The sequence below is a fragment of the Schistocerca nitens genome, chromosome 3 (genome assembly GCF_023898315.1).
Source record: "Schistocerca nitens isolate TAMUIC-IGC-003100 chromosome 3, iqSchNite1.1, whole genome shotgun sequence".
NCBI lineage: Eukaryota > Metazoa > Arthropoda > Insecta > Orthoptera > Acrididae > Schistocerca > Schistocerca nitens.
In genome coordinates, this window is record NC_064616.1 from 806,122,085 (window position 1) to 806,135,109 (window position 13,025).

A 13,025-nucleotide genomic window follows, 5' to 3' on the forward strand; every position below is an offset into this window, starting at 1 on the left:
CCCCAGTAGCTGAGTGGTCAGGGCGACAGAATGTTAATTCTAAGGGCCCGCGATCGATTCCCGACTGTGTCGGAGATTTTTCTCCGCTCAGGGACTGGGTGTTGTGTTGTCCTAATCATCATCATTTCATCCCCATCGGCGCGCAAGTAGCCAAAAGTGGCGTCAAATCGAAAGATTTGTACCCGGCGAACGGTCTACCCGACGGGAGGCCCTAGTCACACGACACTTACATTTTAGTGCTATTTGATGGCTACGATATGCGTATAAAGAAATTAAAAACTAGGGTCACGGTGTGAGCAGCAGGTGAGTAGGCTGAATGGCCAAATGTTAAAAGTGAATAAGAAACTTTTGAAGATGTAGGTGAATTTTGCTGTCTCACAAGTAGAACACACAAAGAACGAAGTTGCGTGAAGGACATATCGGGGACTACACATGGGAAAAAGGGTTTCTTTAGAAAGATTCAGCTGCTAACATAAATAAACCTTCAGACCAGAAAAAGATTTAGTGAAAAAGCTATGTTTGGAGAACAAGTTTTGAGAAACATGGACAGCGAGAGAAAAAAAAAAAAAAAAAAAAAAAAACTGAAGCTATTATAAGACTTTGAAATGTTATGTTACGGGAGACTGTTAGTCAGATAGATTGCAAGAATAAGGAAGGAATTCTGCAACGAATCAATGAGAAAAAAAATGCGTAAGCAACAACTCATTAACCCGACGAGATATAATAAAATATTACGACAGGAGTCGTTGCTGAAAACTGTAATCGAAGGAAAGGAATTGTAGGGGCAGGCCTAGATATGAACATACAAGGCAGATGGTTGACAGCGTGGGCTCATCAATTGTATTGAAATCTAGAGGAGAAAGCCGGCCGCAGTGGCCGAGCGGTTCTAGGCGCTTCAGTCTGGAACCGCGCGACCGCTACGGTCGCAGGTTCGATTCCTGCCTCGGGCATGGATGTGTGTGATGTCCTTAGGTTAGTTAGGTTTAAGTAGATTTAAGTTCTAGCGGACTGATGACCTCAGACGTTAAGTCCCATAGTGCTCAGAGCCATTTGAGCCAAGAGGAGAAATTTTGGAAATTCGTGGTAAGTTCCTATGGGACAAAACTGCTGAGGTCATCGGTCCCTAGGCTTACACACTACTTAATCTAATTTAAACTAACTTACGATAAGGACAACATACCCATGCCCGAGGGAGGACTCGAACTTCCGACGGGGGAAGACGCGCGAACCGTGACAAGGCGCCCAAGACCGCGCGGCTACACACGCACGGCTGAAGAGCAGAACTGGCAAGCGACACAAATGGTGATGTGCGTCAAACCAACTTTAGGGTTGATGACAAAGAATGACAATGTTAAGGCGACGGATGATTCTTCATAGAGGCATTATCGAAGTGGGTGAGTGTGGATTAAGGAGATTGATAGTGCAGTATCTCTGGAAAGAAAAGATCGGCAAATCAGAAGAAGATCTGGCGAAACAATGTTCAAGAATCAGAAATTACGATAGATATCTGATGAATGATGATGTCAATTTAGATATCTACGGGAAGAAATGAAAACTAGAGCAGCATGAAAAAATAAAAAGAAAGATAAATTTGGGAGTAGATGAAACAATATTGCAAATGAGGCAAGAATAAGTAAAGAACAGGTTCAAAAATGGCTCTGAGCACTGTGGGACTTAACTTCTGAGGTCATCAGTCCCCTAGAACTTAGAAATATGTTGTATCTAGACCATACAGCCTAGACACAATGCTGTAGCCGATAGGGCACGCAATGCTAACGCAGACGGGCGTGAAGTCTGGAACATGAGACTTATAAATGAATAAGAAGAAAAGTACGTAGATGCTTGTTACTTAACTTTTAATTAGTCCTTGGAATACATCTCTCTTGAATATTAGTAAGCTATAGGCACTGATACAAATGGCGCCTTGCTAGGTGGTCGCCATTTAACTTAGCAGAGGGCTATTCTACTGTCTATCTCTCGGCAAATGAGAGCAAGGCTTAGCACGTCAAATCGCTAGCTATGTTGTCCGTACAACTGGGGCTGAGTTCTCCTCAGTCTCTCGAGACCTGCCTTGTGGTGGCGCTAGGTTTGCGATCCCACGTTGGCGACACGCGGGTCCGACATGTACTACAGGACCGCGGCGGATTTAAGTTACCACCTAGCAAGTGTGGTGTCTAGCGGTGACACCACAAAATACTTAAACCTAACTAACCTAAGGACATCACAGACATCCATGCCCGAGGCAGGATTCGAACCTGCGACCGTAGCGGTCCCACGGTTCCAGACTGTAGCGCCTAGAACCGCTCGGCTACTCCGGCTGGCTAAAGAACAGGGATTTAAATTGTAGCACAGTCCTTGTTGATCAACATAAACTAAAAAAAAATCTTAAACTGAAAGAAGATGTGGTGTCTCATATCTCTGCAAAAGAAACCTTAGCTAAGGAAAATATTTTGAAAACAGCGATGACACTTTCATTGAGCAATTCTTTCCAAGAACAGCTTTAGGCAAGTTTTCGGCGAGCTGGATTTATTGATTTTCAATAACGTGAGAGTCTCATATCGTTACCTGTGGAAGAAAGAAACGGAAGTCATTAGAGTGGAACATAACGATTTCCCGGCCAATAGAAAACTGAGATGGTAGCCTGCACAACAAAGGAGGCTTGGCTTCACTTGTTCCATATTTTAAATGAAATATATTGAATTACTGCTTGCAGAACAACTAATCGCAATGCAAACTGCTCGAGCAGGAATTGACTCTCTCAAAGCGAGTTTGCCTTACGTTAATAAGCGATTACACACACACACACACACACACACACACACACACACACACACACACTTTCAAAAGTACGATGGCACTGTAAAATCAAAGATAAAGAACTAAGTTCTCTATGTAAGTCATGGAGACTGTGTTACAAGTAGGTGCCACGTTGCGGAATAATATTGTAATTATGATTTATTCGGTGTGTTACCCTAATTACCTTTATTTCTTCGCCTATACTACCACAATAGTGAAAAGCCTGTAATGTACAAACACCATAACACGCAAGATCCGGTTTCTATTAGGCGCCTGCGTACAGACGCGGAAGTATGTACTATGATGTAGTTAACGCCGCTGCGGGAACAGCTCGGCTGAGCTCCGTTATGCCATTCTTGCACTGAATGCAGTGACCCCACACACGAGGTGCATATTAGGCAGCTCACCAGTAAATTTATCTATACTGCTGTACATCGCTGTTAACGCATAAATAGCCGGCCGGGGTGGCCGAGCGGTTCTAGGCGCTACAGTCTGAAACCATGCGACCGCTACGGTTGCAGGTTCGAATCCTGCCTCGGGCTTGGATGTGTGTGATGTCCTTAGGTTAGTTAGGTTTAAGTAGTTCTAAGTTCTGGGGGACTGACAACCTCAGAAGTTAAGTCCCATAGTGCTCAGAGCCATTTGAACCATTTAACGCATAAATAACAGCGGCAGAAAAACAAACCCAGTAGTACTGAATACAAGCTTCAGGGTGAAGGGTAAAGTGGGCTTTACTGTTGTTCAAATGGCTCTGAGCACTATGGGACTTAACTTCTGAGGTCATCAGTCCCCTAGAACTTAGAAATACTTAAACCTAACTAACCTAAGGACATCACACACACCCATGCCCGAGGCAGGATTCGAACCTGCGACCGTAGCGGTCGCTCGGCTCCAGACTGTAGCGCCTAGAACCGCACGGCCACTCCGGCCGGCTTTACTGTTGTCAACGCCAGGTGCCATGAGTAAATGGAACAAGTTTGTTTCCTAACAGGACACACAGCGCATACATGCGACATTTTATTGTTACGTAGATTTTTTCAGTGGAACCTATATGCCATTCTTACGTCCCTCAGTTCCCGAACTAGCTATTTAGATACAGGTTTGGGTTCTTTGTGGAACAGTAACCGTTAAGTTATCGCAACATTTACATTATAGCCTATAAATATATTTCCTTCAAACACTGCTGCTTGAGACTAATTTTGCTTAGCATATGTCTCTTTGAAGCCTTCGTAGCAAACGCAGATGACATTTGTCTAAGAGGCAGCTAGATCAGATAGTGCACGTTTATCTTGCTCTTACTACTTCAGACCGTGTACATTTTGACGTCACAAATTACGAAGAGTACGTAGAACTTTCAGTATCTGCCTCGAATTATAGGAGAGGAGCATTGAAAATATTGGATTCAAAAGAACGTTCAGGTTAGTCAGTAGCCGCCTACAGTTATGTATTTTCAGATAGAAAAAAAATCCTCAATGGAAAAGTAATCGATTAGAAACAAGATTTCCACATTAAAACTCGCAACGGAGGCTCTTTTCCGAATACATATATTTTTTTGCACACTTTTTTTGCTTAACTCTTTTCATTAAACCAATTTAATGCTCCTAAAGCGTCATTAATGTTAACCACAATGGCCTACCTTTCAGTTATAGGTGACCTACGCAGCATGCAATTTCGTAATGTTCGTGGAGAACAGTTGAAGATGGTATTTAGAAGTAAAAATTATTAAAAATTTTGACTCGTATTCTTTTATATAATTTACGAAGGAACGTCGTCGCAGATGAGTAGCGAAACAGATCTCTGGATGTACGAAATTTTCAAACGAAGTATTTCTCCTCCGAGAAAACTGTGTTATATCACACAGGAAGAACGCACAAACTCAAATATTTATTGGAAATAAAACGGATTAAATATTACTATTCAAATATTGGGTTATGCGAGTTAACGACTTAGGAAGACACAATTATTAGATAATATACATGTTGTACATCCACTAAACGTGCGAATCACTTCACTGGGCAATCGGAATGATATACTCCAGCCGATTTCGTCAATCCGTTTATTGCATATTTCGAATTTTGTGCCGTATTTAGATTTATACGCTAACTCTGCGAAAATAGATGCCAGTCGGATTAGAATAGAAGCGACCGCCGCTGCTCTTCGGAACTGCGGGGTATCTTCGGATAGCGCGCGAGAAAAAAGTAAAGAGGGTGCAGACTCCGGTATTTCCGAAGGAGGTGCGAATGTATGTAGGTTATTTGAACGTGGGCGATATTAGTGCGTCACGTGACGTTGTGCGGCGCGTGGCGTCCGGCGGCTGCAGCGGCCGTAGATGGCAGGCGGCCGTGGGAGGCGCGTGGGCGGCGCCGCGCCCTTGTAAGGCGCGAGTTATTCCCGGAGTCCGGCGAGGGTATAAGTAGCGGCCGCCGGCACTGGCCGCTCAGTCGCTGCAGGACCCGACACCTACACCGCAATCATGTGCGACGACGACGTTGCTGCTCTGGTCGTGGACAATGGCTCCGGAATGTGCAAGGCGGGCTTCGCGGGCGACGACGCGCCGCGAGCCGTCTTCCCGTCCATCGTGGGCAGGCCCCGCCACCAGGGAGTCATGGTGGGCATGGGGCAGAAGGACAGCTACGTAGGAGACGAGGCCCAGTCCAAGAGAGGTATCCTCACCCTCAAGTACCCCATCGAGCACGGCATCATCACCAACTGGGACGACATGGAGAAGATCTGGCACCACACCTTCTACAACGAGCTGCGAGTCGCCCCGGAGGAACACCCCATCCTGCTCACCGAGGCCCCCCTCAACCCCAAGGCTAACCGCGAGAAGATGACGCAGATCATGTTCGAGACCTTCAACGCGCCCGCCATGTACGTCGCCATCCAGGCCGTGCTGTCCCTGTACGCCTCCGGTCGTACCACCGGTATTGTGCTCGACTCCGGAGACGGCGTTTCCCACACCGTCCCCATCTATGAAGGTTACGCTCTTCCCCACGCCATCCTGCGTCTGGACTTGGCCGGTCGCGACCTTACCGACTACCTGATGAAGATCCTGACGGAGCGCGGTTACAGCTTCACGACCACCGCCGAGCGGGAAATCGTCCGTGACATCAAGGAGAAGCTGTGCTACGTCGCGCTGGACTTCGAGCAGGAAATGGCGACCGCGGCCGCCTCCACGTCCCTGGAGAAGTCGTACGAGCTGCCTGACGGCCAGGTCATCACCATCGGCAACGAGCGCTTCCGCTGCCCCGAGGCCCTCTTCCAGCCTTCCTTCCTGGGTATGGAATCGTGCGGTATCCACGAGACCGTGTACAACTCCATCATGAAGTGCGACGTCGACATCCGTAAGGACCTGTACGCCAACAACGTACTGTCCGGCGGTACCACCATGTACCCCGGTATCGCTGACAGGATGCAGAAGGAGATCACCGCCCTGGCTCCGTCGACCATCAAGATCAAGATCATTGCTCCCCCTGAGAGGAAGTACTCCGTCTGGATCGGTGGCTCCATCCTCGCCTCGCTGTCCACCTTCCAGCAGATGTGGATCTCGAAACAGGAATACGACGAATCCGGCCCCGGCATCGTCCACCGCAAGTGCTTCTAAATTGTGACTCAGAGCAGCCAATTCGCCGCGGTTGTCCAGCAAACGGCTCCATCATCTCCCATCTACACATCATCATTTTTCTGTTTTGCGTTCTCATGTAAAGAAATCCGACTCAGTGGCCTTTGTTATGCACGCGTTCAATTACTGCAAAACGAACGATATAGTTACTACTGACATTATTTTCATTCTACGAACACCTGTCGTTATTGTCGGTCACATAATGTGTTAACATCTTATTTTAGAAATATACAAAGAGAATTGCTTTTTTTACGAGAGTTATTCGTTATTACTTTATTTATGTATGTGAGAGAAGAACTATTATTTCCAAAGTGCTCACATTGAGAACTTTATAATGTACATATCGATACATCATTGCACAAAAATATATTAAAGAAACTATCGATGACTGTTTGTTTTATTTGTGCCTTATATTCCCTTACATATCCTATATGACCTACATGGCAATTTATTGAAAACTGTGAGGCAAATTCCGAAATCAATCAATTTCTTTTATAAACCCCCGATTCATTGTGTTTCAACTTATTTTACTTTGGACTATCGAATCGTCAATGGAGATAATATGAAAGAAGATAAGAAATTGTGCAATTTTTTATCGCTCTCCCCTGTAATTCCAAAGAAACAAACCTCACAACTTATCCTTTCTCTAAAAGAATCTGGGTATCCTGTAATTTCTTGATCACATTGTGTTATTGCAAATCATGTTCCAAACTAAAGAGAATTAAGCAAAAAACAAAATCAAGTAAGTAGAGCAAGAGTATGCACGTAAACATGAACAAAATGATGTCGGGGAAATGTACCTGTGAGAGTATGAAGCGTATTAGCGATTTCACGATAAAATTAAAACATCCCATCCTCCCCAACTCTTACCTTTCCACCTACACCATCCATAGGGCTAATTAATTGGTCTTAAGAATTACTTTAATATAATTAAAGTTTAGCTTTCGTTTTTTAATATATTGGTTATTGGAAATGATAAAACCAAAATCCATTTAAATCACTACCCTATCGCTTTCGCTGTAACGGCAGAGAAGAACGCATAATTCTCTTTGGTGTCGAATAATCAGTATCCTTTCTCATGCCCTGAGCCCACTGGCGACATACCAACCTATTTATGTGATTCTGAAATGTCCATCGTCTGTGATTTGATTACATACGAAGAATCCAATGAACATAGAGAACGGGACGTATAAATCACTACCCACTAGGTAGAATCTCATTTTTACAGGTAGGAAAATTGTTCTCGTTCTGTTCATTACGATGTGTACAGTTAAGAGAGACGTCATATAAATTAAGTGTAATTTGTTTAGTTATTTTGTGCTTTATACTTCTTATGAGACAAAATTGACATAAAAAATTCCGTGATGTATAATAGGTCGCGACTCCTTGACACGGTAAAAGTGAAAAATATTGGCGATACGAGAATAGAACTGAAAGCAGAGCTTTCCCTAGCCACACGTGTATTCTGGTACGAAGCTGTTGGCAGCGACTCAGCAGGCAAGACTGTGCCAACAGCCTCGCAGGTCTTATTAACTCTCAGCCTCCCGCCGACGGATTTGTTCTTAAAGAGCAATTTTGCGTTCGTTTTATGAGGGTGGGAAGTAAATTTTATGACGTGAGACGCACACCTTGGAATTAATTAAAGTGGATTATTGTGTCCTCTTGTCAGGGGAATTCTCGAGTGATGTACCAAAAGTTACATTCAGACAAAACACTAAATGTGTTGCATACAGTTTTTTATATTATGTATTGGTTTGACGAGACGTTTAAAGATTTTTATTTCATCATATTTATGGGGACAGTCATCAGGGAGATGTAGGACTGTAGGTGAACGCGTCGAGCATCGAACAAATACAGTTGCTGACTGCACTCTGTGTATTGCATTTGTCTTTTAATTTGAACTTGTCACAGGTTTGACATAAAATTCAATTTGGATGTTGCTAAATTACATTAAGAGAATCGTCACTATTGATACCATCTTCATACCTATAGTACTATGAAAAGACAATGTATAGTTTAATGTCGTTACTGAAAATCCGGCAAAGTTTTTGACCGATTTACTTCACAATTTTACTCGATACTCTAATGAACGTTCGGACAGACATGGGCTATAAATATTTTTAAAAACATGTGGTATATAAATATACATGCGCTATCTAACAGGGAAAGTTTTTTTAGAGAAATCTCTGAAAGTTCTTTACCGATTTACTGCAAATTTATAGACGATAATCCAATAAACGTTCGGACCGACATATATACATATTTTAAATATACACGGTATATTAATATATATCTGGAATCTGTACATCGAAACCAACACAAGTCGTAATTTAACTTTGTTATCAAAAACCTCTAAAAGTTCTTGAGCTATTTACTTCAAATTTTTAAACTATACTCCAATAAACGTTCAGACGGACATATGCTACATGTTTTTTAATACATATGGTATGTAAATGAACAGAAGAGAAACGTTGTTGGCAGAAGTCTGCAAAAACTCTTGACCGATTTTCTTCAAATTTTTACATTATATACTAATAAACATTCAGACGGACATCAGCTATATACATATTTTAAAGACGAACAGGTGTTCTGTTAAGACTGACTGAGAGAAATAAAATAGTGTGCTGTTGTCTCCTGTGCTGTGAAAATGTATACAATGTGCCGTTTAGTTTTCTTCCTTGCCGTCGGTTTTGCAGAAAACAGAAAGGTTTATTTACGGCTTATCCTATTGTAATTAGAGTACTACCACAGAATCTAAATCGTCCGAAACTATGTAATCCTCTCCGTTTGCAGATTAAAACTATTAGAGACACTGTCGTTGAAGCTACTGTACTCAGAGAATCATCAGGTGGAGAGGTTGCTCTCATACTCCGTACATCAGTGATTCCAGCCGATTTGTCCATTCAGTTTCAGCGACTTCAATTCAGAATGGAGGTTTCGTTTGCAGTAACAATAAATGAGGCTCGACGTCAGATAGAGCGGTAAGTGGCCGGGGTGTGGGGGGGGGGGGGGGGGGGGGGTGGCGGGGTAAATGGACATAAAAGCTTTGCACACTTTACCCTACACGTGAAAATGTAGCTTGTTGTCCGTAAATATTCAGAAAGATTCATTACTGTTTGATGTTCAAATATTTGAAACATTAACAACCGTTAAATATCCAGCAATATGTGCTCAGATCTATTTAAAGTAGAAAGAATACATAAAATCAGTTTAGGGAAAATATATGACAGATTCATTACTGATCACTTGATGCCTCAGAATGTATGCTACAAACCGATCGCTTTTTTTAACCCACCAACCGATCCCTTCTTCTAGTCAGGTTGCCTCACAAATTTCTTTTCTCCACAATTATATTCAGTACCTCTTCATTAGTTACGTGATCTGTCTATCTAATCCTCAGCAATATTCTGTAGCACCGCATTTCAAAATCTTCTATTCTCTTCTTGTCTATACTGTTTCTCGTCCATATTTCACTTCCATACATGGCTACACTCCGTAAAAATGCTTTTTGAAAATACTACCTAAAACTTTAATCTATATTCGATTCTCTTCTTCAGAAACAATTTTATTGCCATTGGCAGTCAACACTTTACATACTCTCTACTTCGGCCATCATCCGTTGTATTGTTGCCCAAATAACAAAACTCATCAGCTACTTTAAGTGTCTCATTTCCTATTGTAATTCCCTCAGCGTAACGTGGTTTAATTCGACTATATTCCATTACCCTTGCCTTGCTTTTGTTGAAGTCATCTTATATCCTCGTTTAAAGGGACTGTCTATTTCGATCAACTGCTCTTCCAAGTCCTGTCCTGTCTCTGACTGAATTACAATGTCACCGCCAAACCTTGTTTTTATTTCTTCTCCCTGAATTTTTAATTCCTACTACGGAAGTTTCTTTGGTTTCCTTTACTGCTTGCTCAATGTACAGACTGATAAACGTCGGGGATACGCTACAACTCATACTCCCTTCTGAACAACTGCTTCCCTTTCGTGCCCCTCCACTCTTATAACCGCCGTCTCGTTTTCGTACAAGTTGTAAATAGCCTTACCCCCATACTTTCAGAATTTCGAAGAGAGTACTCCAGTCAACATTGTCAAAAGCATTTATCAAGTCTACAGATGCTATAAACGTAGATTATGTTCTAAATTTAGACGTAGGGTCAGTACTGCCTCGTGTGTTCCTACATTTCTCTGGAATCCAATCTGATCTCTCCCGAGATCAGATTCCATTACTCTGTAAGGAATTCGTGTTAGTATTTTTCATACATGACTTATTAAACTGATAGTTTGGTGATACTGACACCTGTCAGCGCCCGCTTTCTTTGGAATTGGAATTACACTCCTGGAAATGGAAAAAAGAACACATTGACACCGGTGTGTCAGACCCACCATACTTGCTCCGGACACTGCGAGAGGGCTGTACAAGCAATGATCACACGCACGGCACAGCGGACACACCAGGAACCGCGGTGTTGGCCGTCGAATGGCGCTAGCTGCGCAGCATTTGTGCACCGCCGCCGTCAGTGTCAGCCAGTTTGCCGTGGCATACGGAGCTCCATCGCAGTCTTTAACACTGGTAGCATGCCGCGACAGCGTGGACGTGAACCGTATGTGCAGTTGACGGACTTTGAGCGAGGGCGTATAGTGGGCATGCGGGAGGCCGGGTGGACGTACCGCCGAATTGCTCAACACGTGGGGCGTGAGGTCTCCACAGTACATCGATGTTGTCGCCAGTGGTCGGCGGAAGGTGCACGTGCCCGTCGACCTGGGACCGGACTGCAGCGACGCACGGATGCACGCCAAGACCGTAGGTTCCTACGCAGTGCCGTAGGGGACCGCACCGCCACTTCCCAGCAAATTAGGGACACTGTTGCTCCTGGGGTATCGGCGAGGACCATTCGCAACCGTCTCCATGAAGCTGGGCTACGGTCCCGCACACCGTTAGGCCGTCTTCCGCTCACGCCCCAACATCGTGCAGCCCGCCTCCAGTGGTGTCGCGACAGGCGTGAATGGAGGGACGAATGGAGACGTGTCGTCTTCAGCGATGAGAGTCGCTTCTGCCTTGGTGCCAATGATGGTCGTATGCGTGTTTGGCGCCGTGCAGGTGAGCGCCACAATCAGGACTGCATACGACCGAGGCACACAGGGCCAACACCCGGCATCATGGTGTGGGGAGCGATCTCCTACACTGGCCGTACACCACTGGTGATCGTCGAGGGGACACTGAATAGTGCACGGTACATCCAAACCGTCATCGAACCCATCGTTCTACCATTCCTAGACCGGCAAGGGAACTTGCTGTTCCAACAGGACAATGCACGTCCGCATGTATCCCGTGCCACCCAACGTGCTCTAGAAGGTGTAAGTCAACTACCCTGGCCAGCAAGATCTCCGGATCTGTCCCCCATTGAGCATGTTTGGGACTGGATGAAGCGTCGTCTCACGCGGTCTGCACGTCCAGCACGAACGCTGGTCCAACTGAGGCGCCAGGTGGAAATGGCATGGCAAGCCGTTCCACAGGACAACATCCAGCATCTCTACGATCGTCTCCATGGGAGAATAGCAGCCTGCATTGCTGCGAAAGGTGGATATACACTGTACTAGTGCCGACATTGTGCATGCTCTGTTGCCTGTGTCTATGTGCCTGTGGTTCTGTCAGTGTGATCATGTGATGTATCTGACCCCAGGAATGTGTCAATAAAGTTTCCCCTTCCTGGGACAATGAATTCACGGTGTTCTTATTTCAATTTCCAGGAGTGTATTATATTCTTCTTGAAGTCTGAGAGTGTTTCACCTGTCCCATACATCTTGCACACCAGATGGAAGAATTTTGTCGTAGCTGTCTTTCCCAAGGCTATCAGTAGTTCTGACGGAATGTCGTCTACTTCTGGGGTATTGTTTCGACTTAGGTCTTTCACTTATCTATCAAATTCTTCTCGCAGTATCATGTCTCTCATATCACCTTCATCTACGTCCTCTTCCAATTCTATACTATAACAACCATTCGCTCGACGTAAGATCCGTACCCAAAGTCTGGAAAGTTGCACAGGTCACACAAATATTCTAGAAAGGTAGTAAAAATAATCCACTTAATTACAGGCCCATATCGTTAACGTCGATATCCTGCAGGATTTTGGACCATATATTGTGTTCGAACATTATGAATCATCTCGAAGAAAACGGTCTATTGACACACAGTCAACACGGATTTAGAAAACATCGTTCTTGTGAAACACAACTAGCTCTTTACTCGCATGAAGTGTTGAATGCTATTGACAAGGGATTTCAAATTGATTCTATATTTCTGGATTTCCAGATGGCTTTTGACAGTGTACCACAAAAGCGGCTTGTAGTGAAGTTACGTGCTCACGGAATATCGTATCAGTTATGTGACTGGAGTCGTGATTTCCTGTCAGAGAGAGTTCATAGTAATCGACGGAAAGTCATCAAGTAAAACAGACGTGACTTCTGGGGTTCTCTTTGCTGTTCCTTATCTACAGGGTGGAGAAAAATTGTGTCACGAAATTTTAACCCTGGATAGCTGATGCCAGTAGGAACCAAAATTACTAGTGTTGTGTAGGTCGATAACGCACCATTTTCTAATTA

At 44.1% G+C, this 13,025-nt stretch overlaps 2 protein-coding genes across 2 annotated transcripts in view; one reads left to right on the forward strand and one right to left on the reverse strand.

The window, feature by feature from the left end:
* The window catches only part of LOC126249433 (uncharacterized), a 619,638-nt gene that overhangs the window by 59,652 nt on the left and 546,961 nt on the right, over positions 1-13,025 (reverse strand). The gene's annotated exons all lie outside the window — the stretch shown is intronic.
* Positions 5,219-6,806, forward strand: LOC126248833 (actin, muscle). Its single transcript, XM_049950248.1, has one exon. It carries the CDS (start codon positions 5,270-5,272, stop codon positions 6,398-6,400), a length of 1,131 nt encoding a protein of 376 aa, XP_049806205.1. The 5' UTR covers positions 5,219-5,269; the 3' UTR covers positions 6,401-6,806.